Below are 16293 nucleotides of genomic sequence, written 5' to 3'. Positions count from 1 at the left end.
CGGGGAGCTGCGGGGCCCGTCCCTCCGCTCGCCTCCCCCCGCCCCGCACGGGGCTTCGTGGCTTCTCCCGCACGTGTCTCTGGCGCCCCGGGCCGGCCGGAGGGGCGCGGCGGCCCCTTGTCCCCTAGCAGTAGCGGGGATCCCCGGCTTTGCCACCCCGCTCAAGTGGGGATGTCGCGCTTGGTGCCAGCTGGGTGATGGCGGTGTCACCCCCCGGGCTGTGTCCTGCCCCTCTGGGTTGTGCGGGTGGGGACGGGATGCCACATCACCCAGGGGTGGCCGAGGCTTCACCTTCATGGCTAGCGAGCAAAGTGGCCCGCAGCACCTCTCTGTGCCTTCTTACTCTAGAAGTCCCACACGGCATCCCTTGGCAGGGGCATGCACAGGAAGCAGCCGCTTGGCCGCTAGCCAGTTGTCCAGCTGCTCCATGGCTGCGCTTCCCATGTGGAGTCACACCTGGTGTAGCCCATGGAGTTACGGTGTCTCTCTGCTCCCTGTCCTGCGCTGTAGGTGCTGAGCTGAGGCCCTCCATGGGAACCCTCTCCCGACGGATTTAGGCTGTGTCCGTGGCATACCCCAGCCCACAAGCATGGCCCGTGTCTCCGACCAGGAGGAAGGACCTAATGGGGGACATAACGAGTTCAGCGATATCATTAAGTCACGATCAGGTAAGCTGTGGAGAAAAACACTGTTTCCCCATTTTCTCCTCTATGTATAGCTTCTTCTATCAGCTTGCGTTTTTAAACAGCACACTTCTCCAACTGTTTTTCTGTCTGTATATTGGTAGTACAGCGAGTGACTGAGGCTGTTTATGCAGCTGTCCTACAATTAAGTAGTAGTAATTGTAGATCTCGCTTTTCTTTTTTAGACAGTGTTAGTCAAGTCTGTTTGTTTGGGATCCACCTCCTGCATTATAATTACCTCACTTTTGTAAATAACCACGCTCTTAAAGTGCTCTTATGCAACCTAAAGTTGGCAGCTTTTGTGTTTATTCTCAAGCGCTGAAAATGGCAACCATGGCCGCAATACTGTACCTCCTAAAAGTGCATATTGCAGTAGTACCCGTGCAGTAAATTAACGTGCTTCCTCCTTAATGTAAAGCAGTTGTCTAAGGCTGCTCACTCAGGCATTTCCTCTAGCAAAATGTTCATGTAACGGAGCTAAAGGTTATTGGAAAAACATGGGGGGTGTTTTTGGTTGTTGTACATTTGAGTGTTCAAGGCTCAGGCGGATGCTGGGGTGGGTGAGGAGGTACCCTCATTTTAGTACTTTGGAGGGCAGAAGTGAGTTGTTTAAACCTTGGTTGAAATCTGTGCTGCATTCAGAAACTGGATGCTCGCTTCTTTAGCCTCAAAGGCTCTTTTTTTCTCTCTTCAATGCAAAGTGCTCCTGCTGTCAAAAGATTTTCCTTCAATACTGGAAGCCTAACTGTGTTTTTTTTTAATGTTCCATACGTTAAGAACTGTAGCTTTCCAGTTGGTGGTGATCTGATATGTCATATTAAGTGGGACGTGGGTTTGAATCTGGATCCCACTGGTGCCTGAATAGTTTGTTTCTTAGACCTCCTCTTTTTGAGGCAGTCTTCTCAACTTCTGGAAGTGCAGTTTATGAAACAGAATTCTTGTGGTTTTCCATCTTGAATTCTGTAGTGCTGGTTTACATTTTCTGCTGTTATTTTGAAACCTTTGGACATAACTTTACTTAATTGCAAGTGTATAGTCACCACCTCTGGGGGCTTCAAGTTTTGGGGTGGCTTGCAGACAGTTTGTATGCATATATGCACCCAAGTACTACAGTTTTATAGGATGTCTGAGAACACATGGATGTATTTGAGGTTTTCCTTGGATGAACAAATTGTACAGTAAGTTCTGTTGTTTTGGTTAGGGCAGACGATTGTAAATCTCCCATTACAACCCCTTTAACTTTCTTCTTCTCTGTTAATGAGAAAATGATGTATGTTCTAATACTCCCAAGGCTAAAAGACTTGCACATAGAATTAAAAATGGCATGTGAAGATTGATCTTAAATAATTCATCTCTTCTAAATAATACTCTGGTTTGGATCTGGATGTTCCATTCCTTATGAGTAAACCTGTGGGAGGGATTTCCTAATGAAAGGGATGGAGTTTCCTGAAGTATAGAAGGCAGCAAATTAAAGGGTAGTTGGGAAAAATATTACAAGCTAGTCTTCCATTTTTCCTAGATATCTGGAAAAAAGAATGCTGATTTTGATAGAATGGAAAACTGAGTTTAGGGTTTTTTTTTCTTGGGAAGACTTTTCCAGCATGGGATGTTCCTTACAGTGTGACTGGAGTACAGCAGAGGCCTGACTACCTTATAACATACTCGTACTTGCGGTAGCGAGGGGTCTGTTTGGGTTTTGAGGCTCTGGATAGCAGAACCAGGCTAGGTTTAGGATCTTCACTTCCTTTTGTCATTGAAAATGAGCTGTTGTTCTGTTTCTCACTGCTCTATGCATTTAGCACCTGTGATTTGGGAATTCTCTAACACTTTGATTAAAGAGAGCATGCAAATGCACATTTAATATTCTTATTCTTAAGTAAGATACAAATCCCACTTTTAGTGATTTAATGTCATAATATTAATGTGTGTCATAATGTTTTTTCAGTGCATATTTTTCCTTAGCATTTTTATATAAGAACACTGAAATAGAGTTGACTCTATTGTTGTAAATGAAATGAGAAATGTATAGTGTCCTCTATAAAGATAACTTTCCCTCTCACCTCTCTGTGCTCTCCTGGGCGATTGTTTGTGTCCTTTTCAACATATTCTTCATCTTTTTGGAACAGATCACAAAGCTATCAGGATATTGTGGCTATTTAAAAACATTCATCTTCTGATAGTGATGGTTAAGATACACGACTGAATCTTGTATTTTGTTTTAACTTGGAAGGAAATTCTCTTTTGGAGGTCAGGCCTTAAGGAAGAGTGGCACTAGGGAAAATGTATCCAAATATTTGGATACAAATGTAAACTTTAGTCACTAGCAGCCTGTGAAACTGAGTATGTTATCTTTTTTGTGGTCATTGCTGGTTTAGTTATCTTGCTTTTGGAAAGCACCTAAAAAGCCATAGAAGTGACACTGTTAATACAGTTATTGAAAACTTGAGCTTTGATCTAAAGTTAGTCTTACAAGACTGTAATAAAACATACAAAGTTTCACGTGTGCTCAGGGTAGTGTGATGCCCATCTATGCATGTTTTTATGAGCAGAAAAAGCTGTGTAACTTATTCGTAATGACCTGTAATTGGGAAGCTACCGGCACACCATGTGAAGGATGTAGGAGAGCTGCCAAAAATCATATCTTTTTCATAGAGCAATCAAAATCAGTTAACAGTGCATTGGATTTCTATTTGTTGCTTGTACAGTGAAACCCCACCAAACCCCGAATGTGTGTGTCACAGGATTTCACAGATGGGGGGGGGGGAAGTAATTTAGCAAGTTTTCACTTCCTCCTTTTGGGGAGTTCAGACTGCGAGGATGAAGGATAAAACACTTTGAACAGAGATCTCTGTGTATCATTGATTATGTTGGAAATACCTTTACCTTGAGCAGTCAGCAAGAAAACTTTCTATGAATGTGCCATATGTTGTAGCTGGTCTAAGTGATAAATGCTTAATTTTTCCAAAGCCAGAGAGTCGTGTATGTGTGTCCAGTAATACCAGGTTTGTGACTTGTGGTACTGAAAAAAGAAGGACTTATTTCTGTTGTCCAATTAGCATTTCCTATTTTCCTACTTTGGATGTGGCTCTTCTTTGATAGTTTGCTAGCACTGATCTACACATAGCTACAAGTTATTTTTGAAGATGCATCTTCTGCACTTAGAATAGAATATGGTGGTGACCCAAGCTGCCTTTAAAATAACTTTTGGCCTTGGTAATTATAAGGGAGGCTGCCTTATGTTCAGAGAACAGCTAAGTGCCTCCCTCCTGCAGCAGTGTCAGATGCTGATGGCTCCAAGTGTCTGATGTTTAAGGGGTAGGATTACTTGTTCCTGAGCAGTTATGTTGGGATTATATATTTATAATTAGCATTTATTTAGCCTTATTATCCTATGTGTCTGTATGATTACTTGCTGTGGAAAAGTAGCTTTCACTTTTTTACTTCCCTAAAGTATGAACTAATGTATATGGAGCTCATTTATATCTTTGAAAAGCATCTTGTGCAAATAGGTGAGCTTTTCTTGTTGCAGTGGCTTTCAGGAAGGAATGCAGTGGGATGATTGCCTTACAGTGGTGAAAACAGTGCTGTCATCACTGGGCTTGAAGAACAGATGAGTCTTTGCTATGATTAATTATGGAAAAAAGACAAACTCACTTAAAATCTGTCATGTTAGCTTGGAATGGTAATATATAATTAAACAGTAAGATGTGACAGGAAAAACATTTCTGGAAGATTACTTTACGCCTCTGGTGCATTTTAAGATACGAGTTCCTGTCTAAATTGAGGGGAACTTAATTCTGCTCATCTACCTTTCATTTTTAATTACATTAAATATATTTGACTGAAAGACTGCTTTGAGAAATTGCAACTTATTTTTGGAGTTCTTGGGCAAGGCTCGTTCCTGGAACCTCTGCTGCTGTCTCTCTCTCTGTCCCTATGAAGCACTGCTTGCTTGGCCAGCAGCCTGCTTGCTTCAGGATCTCCCTGCCACACAGTGCCCCATGTTGCCTTTGAAACCAGTTCCTATGGTTGTGCCTTTTGTTGATGGGTGACTACAGGCTGAATGTGCTGCTTCTCATTTGTCCCTTTGGCTCCATCAGCGTGCAATGATGGCCGGAAGTCCTTACAGGTGCAGGAAGATACTTAGGATTCTGTCAAGCAGGTGCAGAGTTGGCATAGCCAGTTTTGCATTGCGTGAACTCTTCAGGGATGTATGTGCAGGCAAGGTATGAAAAACAAGTGACAAATCTGCTGCTCCTTATTTCTGGCCACTAAAATGTCTGTTTTTCAAAACTGAACCTTTAGGTTGCTGTAGCCTGGCTTCTTTCCATCGTTTGTATCGCCTCCTTTTCTTGGGCTGTCTGCTGGGGACAGATTGGATGCTGCAATGAAGACAGTTCTAGGGTATTGCCTAGCATTTATGAAATGGCAGATATATAAGTACCAGGCTGGTTTCTTCTAGCCTCTTGATTGGTAGGTGAAGAAATAACATATGCTGCTCCGTGTGTTTGAAGCACGACTTTGCCTTGGAATAGAAATTCATGCTCCTCAGGGAGGAAAAGAAGGAGAAAAAAAAAAAGCAAAACCATAAAAGCAGCCCATTGATTTGCACATGCTCTGCCAGGAAATGAGGGTATAACCCTGGGCAAGAGCTGCTGTGTGAAGCACTGCATGTAGCGTCTGAAGTATTTCTAAAGAGATCTGAAAGCTGGGCTGGGGAGAGGCAGCTGCTGGTGGTGTGGGACTCTCCATGGATGAGAATCCCATGGAGAAGGGGTGCCTAGGTGAGGGGCAGATCAGTAGCAATGGGAAGTTTCTTGCTCTACCTTCTCCAGCATTCTTTAAAGCTCGTCTCCTTCTCTCAGCCCTTAAGACTGGGGAAAGAAGGCAGACTGTTGTACATTATAGTGAAAATATTCGCATGTGCAAAGAAATTCTCCAATCTCACAGCATTGGGCAGTTTAGCAGACAATTAGCTATGCTGTTGTAACATCTCTTGGTAACTGCTCCTAATTTTCCCCATCTCGACTATTCCTCCTGGCAGCATCACTTGTCCATGGTGTGTGCTCTTGTGAGCAGGGAAGAGTAGTGCAGTATTGTTATTAAAATCTTTCAAATGTGAGTGAAGTGGAGCGATGGACTGGGTGTGGAAGGGTGAAGGGGAAGAGCACGTGGGCTTGAGATGAGCTTGTGTTGCTTCAGGCCAGTATAGCTGCTCCACTGCCAGGTAGCAGCAATGGACTGCTGTGCTTAGAGCCTGCATGATCTGCTTTTCCTGTGTTGTACAGTATCCCTCCTTCAAAGGAAAATGCACAATTAGAAGAGTGCAGTGGTTCCCACCCATCCTGGGAGCCGAGATGCTCCTAGCGTGAAACTGGGGAGAGCTGTGTTTATTTGAATGCCTTAATAGCAGTCTGAAGAATGAATAACAGGGTTTAAACATTGTGAGGTGGGAGGGAGGAGTTGCATTGTCTGACTTTTTACTGTGCTGGTGAAATAATAAGTTTTAGGGCTCCATACTTTGTCAGAAGTCTGTTTCATGTCTTCCCCCCCACCATGTGTTTCTGGAATGGAATGGGGAAGCAAGCTGAGCTGTAATTTCAGAAAGTGACAGTGTATCCTCAGACGAAAGCTGGGAGTTTTAAAGGTAGCAACAAAAATAACAGCCTAAGAAAATAGAAGAGCCCTCTGGCATCTGTAGGTTCGATAGAAGACAGCGATACAACTCCTGCAAGCTGTAGTTTTGGAAATGAGACAAGAAACTGCTGACCTGAAAATATACACAGCTGCAAAGTCAGGGAAGCATCTGCCATCAAGGAGTCATCAGAAACTGCCATTTATTTATTTATTAGGATATTATGTCTTTGAGCCTCTTGTTGTGAATGCTCCATCCCTGGCAGTGTTCAAGGCCAGGTTGGATGAGGCCTTGGGTGATATGGTTTAGAGCGAGGTGTCCCTGCCCATGGCTGGGGAGTTGGAACTTGATGATCTTAAGGTCCTTTCCAACCCTAACTATTCTATGATTCTATGACATCCATGCCACCTGATACTGCCTGTGGAGAAAACTTACTTTGATTATGATGTGAGTTGGGCTCAGGCCTAAGTGGAGCAAACAATCCAAAACAAACCTGAACCAAAAGTACAGACACTTGTACTTAAGTTTTGTAGCTGCTTATCTGTGGGACCAGTGGGCTAGGGCTGGTACAGAGTCACTGGCTATGACTCCAGGTACACATCCAAGCAGCCAGGAGGCTCTGACGTGGCTGTGGATGGTGCCTGTGCAGGCTGGACTGAGCACTGGTTGTCAGTGGGGAGGCTGCTGCAACATGGTTGGCTGTAAAAGGGAGGATGCGGGTAGTCACAATTCCTTCTGCCTGTGTGTGTTATGGGCTGCATCTTCCCTCTGACTCTCTGGCCAGCTCTGGAGGTGAGCCTCATCAATCGACAATGAGCCTCGGTTATCAATGGGGACCCATCTACAACCATGGCAGTGACCTTCTTCTGAAGGTTTCTTATGTGCAGAAACCCGTTCACTCTTTAATAATTTGCATTTTTATATGTTCATTCATCTGTTGAGTACACAGGACAGATGCATTAAACATGTTGAGATGCTGGAGGGGAATAACTTGAGCATTGCCTAGCTTCATTGGGAGTTCTCTTGTAATGAGGCAGTTCCTGTGCTAGAGAAGCATTCCCTAACAGCCTAGCCTTTTTTCAGATGTGGGTTCTCCTGATGGATGAAGAGCTGCTGAGTCTTTAGCTGGTGGAAAATATGCTGACTGCATGTTTCAGTCAAAGACCAACTTCTGTCTCAGAAACACTGCTTACATGCTGGTAGGAAAAGGTATGGCTACATGACAGATAAGATACGTATCCTGAAGTTTATTTTGCTAATCAATATAGGGAATGTGCAGCAATACTTTTAAGCATAAATTATTGGTAATGAAGGCAATTTCAACACCTTTTCCCCTCACCTTGTGGAAACCCAGGAGGACCCACCATCCAAAACCTCTTTGGAGACATTGTAGAGGAATTAGAAAACACAGAAGGACACTTGCTGGTTTACGCATTTAGTTGTGGAGAAACATGCACTTAAGCTGTGAAAGAACATGCTTTGATGGATCTATGTAACTCATTCCACAAATAACTTCAGTTAGTTCCTTTGTACTCTGCTTTTACTGCCTAGCATCAAATGTGTTTTTTTTTCTCCCCTCTTAATTTAGATCATGGCAGAGGACCAAAGGTGGAATATGTTCCTAAAATGTTATAAGTTATTGACCAGAGAATAGTGGTGTGGTGGAGATGTTCTGAAATGTTTTTCTAGGTTTTATTGTTGTTGTTAATTTACCATACTGTCCTGGATGAGCAAAGAAGAGTAGTCTGTGCCTGAATAACAAACGGAGATTTATTCAAACATTTTATGGGAGCTTGCTGGGAATAGTGAAGCCTTTTGGTTTCTATGCTATTTTAATAGCTGTATTATAAAAGACGATTGTGTTAAGAGAAGAGAATAAAGTAGTATTTCAATGCCAACAGACCTTTCTATTCCCTCTTTCTAGGTTTTCACTTCTGTTATAACTTAATAGTGATGACCAGCTACGGTCAGCATAAATCATTCCCAGAGAGAGTTCATTGCTCTCTTTCTGGTTTCTACATGTACATCTTGTTCTTGGATGAGGCTTCTCCTGGAAATTCGTGGGAACACATTGTGTTAACGCTTGCCTCTTTCTTGAGAAAAAGACTTTGTGGAAGTTGAAAGTCTGGTGGTGTCCTTCTGGTTATAGTTTTGCTCTCTCTGGGATAGTGGTGCATAATCTCTGAATGCTTTTCCTCTGGGCTCAGGAATTTTTCTCTTGGACTTTGCTGTAGTGCCCAATTTAGAGCTTGCTGGTGTGGTTTACTGAGCTTTTTTTTTTTTTCTTTTTTTAATTAAATCAATTTTTATTTAGTTTAATATACTTCATTTGGAATACAGTTTATTAAATTTAATCTGAGTTATTAAAGGTCACAGTAGATGTGAAGTATTCACTCTGGTATTTCTGCTAAGAACATGTTTAAACACTTTATCATCTGTGCAGAGGAATGGTCTGTCTGGTGGAGTGTCAAACTCATCAGTGCTTGGGTACTCGGGGGCAGGGATGCCATTTCTCCCTCTTGTACTGAGCGCGGGAGCAAGTGCTGCAGGCTCCTGCACGTCCCTAGCAGGCTGTGGCCCAAAAGCCCAGTGGCATCCCTGGGACTCTGTGCTACTGCCTCTTACTGTTTCCTAGGTGCCGCAGGAGAGCACAAAAGGCTTGTTTCTCCCCCGCCCCCAACTTGAGCATTATTCATTGTTGTTTGAATTCAGGACAAAAGGACACTTAAAAAAGTCACCCAACCCCCTCCCTCACCCCAACCCACTGTTCTGGTTTCGCTGGACATTTGATAATTTATTAAAGCCTTGAAACATACTTTTGGAAGATTATGTTGCTATCTTGATAGGATAAGTAAAACATTGACCATTGTATTAATTTGGAAGTGGCTTTTATACTGATGTGCATAACTAGCATGTCCAAAATTGGACAGAAGAAGGGGGAAGGAAGAATTCAAATAGGGTTGTGCCTGTTGTCACAAATGTCATACCACCCTGTGTATTTTTGAAGGCTATTGAAACCCGATTCAAGTTCATTATTTGCCCTCTGAATGCTAACAGATTCCTTCTTGTTTACATGAAAAGCAGCATTAAAGGAAAGGAGATTGAAAACTGTCTCTACTACCCTTAACTTTAGTGAGGTGCTTTACAAAGTCTCTGCAGATGCCAGGCTCTTCATCTGATGTTCTGCACTACTGCTTCACGAGATTCCTCTTTCCCTCTTTCTTTTGCACCTGGTGAAGAGCAATAAATGAAAAAGATTGACTGGAGGTGCAGTTTTAGCAAATACACCCCAGCTCTTGCAAAAAGCTTCTTGCTTCCAACTAGCAAAATGCCTGGGTGCATCATACCATTGCTGAAAAAACTTTTCATTTCTATTTATGGGTATAGGGAAACTGATGGCATCAGTCTGAGGCATGTTTCCATGTAGGTGTTTTTCTTTTCCCTTTCTGATCCAAAGAAAACTAGGATCAGTTGAGACTTAAGAGAGCCGTTGAGACACAGGGGTGTCTGCCACAGTGGTGTCTGCTACTTCTCAGCCCTCCAGCAGAGCCTTTCTATGAATGACACCTCTTCAGAGCTCATAAAAATGCCTTTTTATGCCAAAAGGATTAACGCACTCTCTGCATCTTTCTTACACATCCATGTGTGCATGGCAGGAGGGAGCATGAGAACCTGCTAGGAGGTCTCAGGAATGATGCCGGGGGTCTTTATGTAGACCCTCCTCCAGAGAAGCAAGGCCTAAGAAAAAACCCTAATTTTAGATTCATTTATTTGCCTTTTTATGAAGCAGCTGTTTAGAAAGGTTTACATTTAGGCTGTAATGAAGTAAGTGGTTCCTAAAATTTTATGAAACTTGAGGCTAATTAATTTCATGTAATTTGTATCTTGTTGTTCATGTTTCTTTTAAGAAGGGAAATAATTTCTGTACTAGGTCATGAAGGCTGTTCGCCTTTCCAGGTCTTTCCAATCTAAGAATTTCCTGACTTTTCTGAGGCTTTCTCCTCTACCTGCAATCTGCTGGAGCAGGTTTTCTGTCACTGTATGGTAATAACCTCCTCTTCTCAGCAGGCAGTGTTAAATATTTCACCATTCAGGAAGGATAGTAGCTATTTTGCTTACATAGTGACTAACGGTATTGGGTGTGTTCCTCCCCATGAAGAAAATGCAGAGAGGAAAAAGCAATCTCCCCTCTTCCCCCCAAAAAACCTCAACCAAACAAAGCAATATAAAAACAACAAACCAAACCCCTCGACACAAACAAGCAGTCTTCCTAATTGAAAATCCTCAGAGCCTCTCTTTTAAAAGATCAGTTAATCTTGAGCAGGGCACACATGTGGTTCGGTGTGATATAGCTCTTTGTGTGTCATAGGGTACCATATCTATAAAGAAAGGAAGTTGCATTCATTCAAACAGTTTTGCTTCCTTACATAAGAGAACGCAATGGGAGGAAAGAACAGTAGCTGGTCTCATGAAATGGGTTGCTTTTGGGGGGTGATTATCTCTTGATGGCCAGTTTGGGAGTCATATTCCCTTTTGGAGAAATAGTAAAGTTAAAGCCAGGTGTGCAGTGGGGAAGGTGAGATCCTGTCGTCTGGCCTGACTGAGGCATCAAGTGGGGAGAGTCTCGGTGGTAACAAGTACCTTCGTGTGTCACACACTATAACCAAGCAGCCCCCAGAACAGAAAGACGAAATTGGAAGAGCATGTACTGGAAAGAAGAAAAATTTCCACTCATCCATCTCCTGGTAGCACTAATGCTGGTTTGCTGTCAGTTGTGAGATTGGGGTATTTATAGCTTTCAATTTGAGCCTTCATGTTATAAACATATGATATGATAGTCTGCTCTCTGCCCGAGTGTATAAACTTGCCTTGATGCATGCACCTGGTTGGGCTGGCAGAAATTGGGATTGAAAGAAGATGCTTTGGAGTAACTGGAGTTAAAATGTAGGATCTTGACTGAAATGAGATACAGTCTGTTTTACATAGGAAAGGTGGTGTGGCACACACAAACCAGAGATTCGTGTAAAACATGATGACAATATAGAATGGCCAACCGCTAATTTGCAGCCAGGGCGACTTTGTGATTGTGTATGGCATTGATTTTATTATCATTTGTCTTGTTTCCAGGGATGACTTGTGACTGAATAAATAATATTTAAAAATAGATGTCCTGTTCAATTCCAAATATGATGATAATGCTTTCTGAACATGTTATGCAGTTAAAAATAATCACCCAAAATAAACTAAAAAGCCCCAAACCTTGCTTTCTGAAGAAATATACTTCCGTTCTTCCCAGCAGTTGCTCTTTTTATCTTTCTTTGTGTGTGTATGTATGCACACACTCTTACTCAGCTGAAGTTCTTACTTGATCTTCTTCAGATTCATGGTTTTTCTTCCAGTTGGAGGAAGACTGAGGTGACTGCCTCAGTGTGTGCCCCACAGTGTGTTGAGAGAAGAGCAGAAGAGCTAGAGAGGCTTTTTTCCTTCCTTGTGTCATCCCAGTATGAGGGAATGATAGAAGGACGAATGTGTCAGTGCTGGGACGTGTCCTAGCTTGCAGTAGTGCTGTGTGCTGACACCTGGATCCCCCTATGCTCCTGTTTTTCAGGCAGCATCTCCCTTATGCTGTGAACAGAGGGGAGTTTGAGACATCCTAAAGATCTAGTGAAACAGGTGGAAAATATCTTAATGCTTTTTTCCTGTTGGACTCTGTCACCTCCCTGACCTAGCAGGGAAGGAAAAAAAGATTCCTTGAGGATTTAGCTGCTGGTCTAGATCATCTTCACAGAGGATAACTCCAGTGAAGACAGGGTTGTTTGCGGATACTTATGGGAATATTTGTGCAGAGAGGACAGTGAAAGGTAAGCTGAAGGTAGTAACTACTGATGAGAAACTCAGGGGCTTCGTGTACCAGAGCAGTTGGAAGAGAGCTTAGCTGTCTACAAAGGGACTAGACACTGTAATGCATCTTTCTCAAAAGCTTAATTGAACAGTTACAGTTTATTGCTGAAGTCACTGAGCAGTTTGCTCAGTGGGTGCTGGTGCAGAAGGTCTGTAAGGTCTTCCAGTACCTACGGGGTGTCTGCAAGAAACCTGGAGAGGGACATTTTACAAGGGCATGTAGTGACAGGGCAAGGAGCAATGGCTTTAATCTGAAAGAAGGTAGGTTTAGATTAGGTATTAGGAAAAAAAATCCCCACTACGAGGGTGTTGAAACACTGGAGCAGGTTGTCAAGCGAAGCTGTGGCTGCCCCATCCCTAGCGGTGTTCAAGGCTAGGCTGGATGGAGCTTTGAGCATCCTGGTCTAGTAGAAGGTGTCCCTGCCCATGGCAAGGGGTTGGAAATGGGTGATCTTTAAGGTCCCTTCCAACCCAAACCATTCTATGAAATGCTGCATGGCTGGAGAGAGCTGTGAGGGCTCTCTGCCAGCTGAAGCCTGTGTAGCTCTCTGCTTCCGTGCTGTGCCTGGGGCCTCAGCTGTCCAGCACAGTGAGAAGTGTGCAGTGGTCACTTTCCAAAACACAGTCATGATGAAGGGGGTGAAGTTTGGGGTGGTGCCCGTCTTTCCTGTAATTGTGCCTTAATTAGAGCCTTTGTGCCTTGTCACTCTTGAAATGCCAGTTCAAATTTTCAAAGGGTTCAAACCACTGACCATTACCCCAAGCATCAGGCCACAGTGAAAGGTGAGATCTGGCCCATTCCTGACATTGCATCAAGAGAACATGTGCCAGGAAGAGTGTGAGGGGGACAGAGAGAATTGAAGGCCTATCTTAGTAAGTCAGACAAACCTCAGCATGTTTTGGGGCAGAGCATTTGTTTCATATTTCTGCACTAGAGATGTACTGCTTGATGACCATAACTGAGGGTGAAGGCCAAAAAACAAAGTTCAGCTTGTCCGTCTGCTGCAGCTGACACTGAGACATCAGTACCAAAACTTGGTGCAGAAAGATGCTCGTCAAAGCCGGAGAGCAGGCTTGTAGTGAGCCTTGATGTTTTTTTCCAGGAGAAAGACATTGAAGGTCATTAATCAAGAGCTAGTGAAAAGGACCATTGCTCTCATTTTCCTTCCCAAAAATAGAATGACCAAACTAAACCCTTCTGTTGCTGGTATGGGCAGCCATCCAGCCACCACCCCTGTTTGTGGTTGCAAGAATGTAGAGTTACCATGATAAACAGCTTTTGTATTGCAAGGGGAGCTGGCCTGTTCACTGAGACATTTCTGATAAATGTTTCCCACTGCAGGAGAAAGAGGGATTTAATTGCTGTAGTCATTTACCTGAGATAAGATAATGATCCTGAAATTTATGTTCGTGTCAGAGTCCAAATAAATGAGATGTTTAAAAAGAAGGGGAGTTTAGGGCTGTGTATAGACGGGGATTTTGTCACCACATAGATAATAATGGATCCTAGAGTCCATGTTTGCATGGAGGAAATAAGGGGGTATGTTTGGAGAGCTGTTCCCTCAGTTTGTCTGGTACTATCAGTGGGTGCTGGTGGTGCTTTGGCATGTGGCACTGAGGCAGCAAGTGTGCTTGTAGGCTCATTATGCAGGATTATCCTGGTCAAATGTCTCCTCATTTTCTGATCTCTGCTTTACATTCATTCACATGGTATAGTCAATCATGTGAAGTGAATGATGCAGCGTGTGGTGGTTGGCGTGGTTAATGTCTGTTTCTCGGTGACTTTCTGGGTGAGTTTGCTGTTATCTGGGGCTCCTAAATTCCCACATGAATCATGTGTGATGTGCCTTATGTCAGTAAGTGCAGCTGAGGAAGGTACCTACCCAGCAGAGGAATGTGTGGTACTTCTGCTCCAGGGCACTTTTACATTGCCGTAGCTCCTGCTTCTTGCAGCTACCTTAATGTTGCTTTTGAAACTTGTCTCTCACTGGTTCATTTGATGCTATGCCTAAATTAGGGGTTACTGGGTTAGGTCAGGGATCACTCTAGCCTTTAATGCCCATTTCTGAGGCAGAATAAATTTTCTTCAACAGGAACAGGAGAAGAGGAATTGGTGCATATAACCTGGTGGATTCTACAGTTTGTGGCTTTATGAATAGAGAACATAATCTAATGCCAATGTATTTGTGGTGTTCTGGGCAAAATACTGCATGTGAGGTAGTGGTTTCTTTGTCCGTTGCCTGGTAGACTGCCTTTAGCACTGAGAGAATTGGCATGAAAGCGGTTAATTGACTCAGAAACCCTGATCTGTTGTTGCTTTTACTCTCTGTTTCTTCCCAATATGATATTGAAGAGGTCTTGTGCTGTTGTATTCATCCATATATGATTCAGTGGCCTTAGTTTAGGTGATTAAGCTTAGTTTTGAATTAAGTCTGTGGCTGACAGTGAAATCTTTTCTGAACTAGTCCAAATCTGTTCAACAGCTTTTGGAGAAAATAGGATCCACCACGAACCTTGCTGCTGCAGCTGGCTAGGAAGAAATAATTAATGTTGGAAATCATACTTGCATGAGGATTTTGGTTTTGGTTTGATTTGGGAAGAAAAAATAAAAGCTTGGAATTTGCTGCCAGTTGTTGCCTTGGAAGTCCTGATGTGTCCTTTCCTTCACAGCATGGCCCTGTTTCTGTTGGGTGGGAGAGCTGGGGTGAAGTAGGAGCCATTAGACAGGTAGTGAAAATGGACTATGTCCATATAATGTTTAGGTAACTTGACTGAGAGAAATGAAGACTGCTTAGAAAGGTTTTAGTTATTTTATTATTTTTCTTTATTTTTTATTTTTCATGCTAGTTCTTGACACCTTTTTTAGTAGCTTCTTATTTTGGCCCTTCAGTCTCTGGCTTTAACTTATGCCTGTGTCCCCATATAATAAAAATACATGAAAATCTAATGTTCAGTTGCTGCCTAGGAGAACGAAGGGGTTAAAGAACACAAGTTCTTCTGATATGCTTTGCTGTTGAAAGATGTTAAAGTAGCATAGTGTTCATCTGAAATAGAAGTTTGTTGCCTAGAACTAGTGCAGCCTGATTCTGAAAGTATTTTACAAAATTCACGTGGGTATGGGAAGGAGGAGAGAAATTGTGAAATGAATTGTAGCTCTTTAAATTTTTCTCTTACAGTTTGAAAATTCTGTCTTCTGATGGATTTGGGTCCTTATATGCACTAAACTGATATGCTTTTTCCCTTTATATCAAAATGCACACAATTGTTTTTGTCCTCCTAGAGATTTGAGGACAGAAGGGAGAAAAAGGGGTTTTGTTCTTTACAAGATATTATGTCTGCCTGGCATTCTCATTTGCAATAAGGCTCCTTTCATACTGTTCCAGCACTTGAATAGGACCTTAACTTGCTATCCTGTTAAGAACCTCTTGTGCTGCCAGAAAAATGTAAAGAGGCTGTAGACATTTGGTGCTCAACTCTCATTTGCAGTACGATGAAGGAAAGGAAATAATACATTCTTGGCTCTCCCAGATTTAGCAGAGCCGAAAGGTTATCAGCTGACAGAGTAGATGAATTGTAATTATGATAACTAATGTTACTGGAAGTCTTTAAAAAGCAATTGAATTAATTATGTTTGATCTTGGTGAGAACCTGTGGTTGTTGGGGTGGATTATGATCTGGATGTACTATCTGCGATGCCATGTGGTGTAAGTGGGGAAAAAAATAATGTGTGTCAATTGTGTGGGACCTGTCATTTTATCTGCTTTGTGTCTCTATTGTGGAGTACTTAATAGAGGTTATTCTTTTTCCCCTTTTTATTCCTCTCTGTTTTGTATGAGTAAATTGAACTCTGCTACAGTTTGGAATCTGCAAGTGATTACAAAAGCCTTTTTTGAAAGTCTGGCAAATTGTAAAATCTAGTTTCAGTGTGAATTGGCATATAACATAGTTTGCCCTTTCTGCGTATGGTGGTTATAGTTAAGAGTTATAAAACCTATTTCACAGACTTCTATTTCTACATATGAGTATTCAGTTAACGCACAATACAGGAACGAGGTAAAAATTTCTGGTGAAATT

The 16293-nt window shown here is 42.5% G+C and overlaps 1 protein-coding gene across 1 annotated transcript in view; it reads left to right on the top strand.

Annotated features, from left to right (window-relative positions):
- Positions 1 to 511: 511 nt before the first annotated feature.
- UTRN (utrophin) overlaps positions 512 to 16293 on the top strand; it is a 369401-nt gene continuing 353619 nt past the window's right edge. The window contains exon 1 of the mRNA XM_061378712.1: positions 512 to 668. Within this exon, the coding sequence (XP_061234696.1) occupies positions 590 to 668 (79 nt within the window). The 5' untranslated portion in view covers positions 512 to 589. The remainder of the gene's footprint in view (positions 669 to 16293) is intronic.

Source organism: Neopsephotus bourkii, unplaced genomic scaffold, assembly GCF_033783945.1.
Source record: "Neopsephotus bourkii isolate Nb327-2 ecotype Australia unplaced genomic scaffold, CSIRO-AGI_Nbou_v1 NB_1767, whole genome shotgun sequence".
Classification (NCBI taxonomy): domain Eukaryota; kingdom Metazoa; phylum Chordata; class Aves; order Psittaciformes; family Psittacidae; genus Neopsephotus; species Neopsephotus bourkii.
This window is presented reverse-complemented; position numbering and strand designations above follow the sequence as displayed.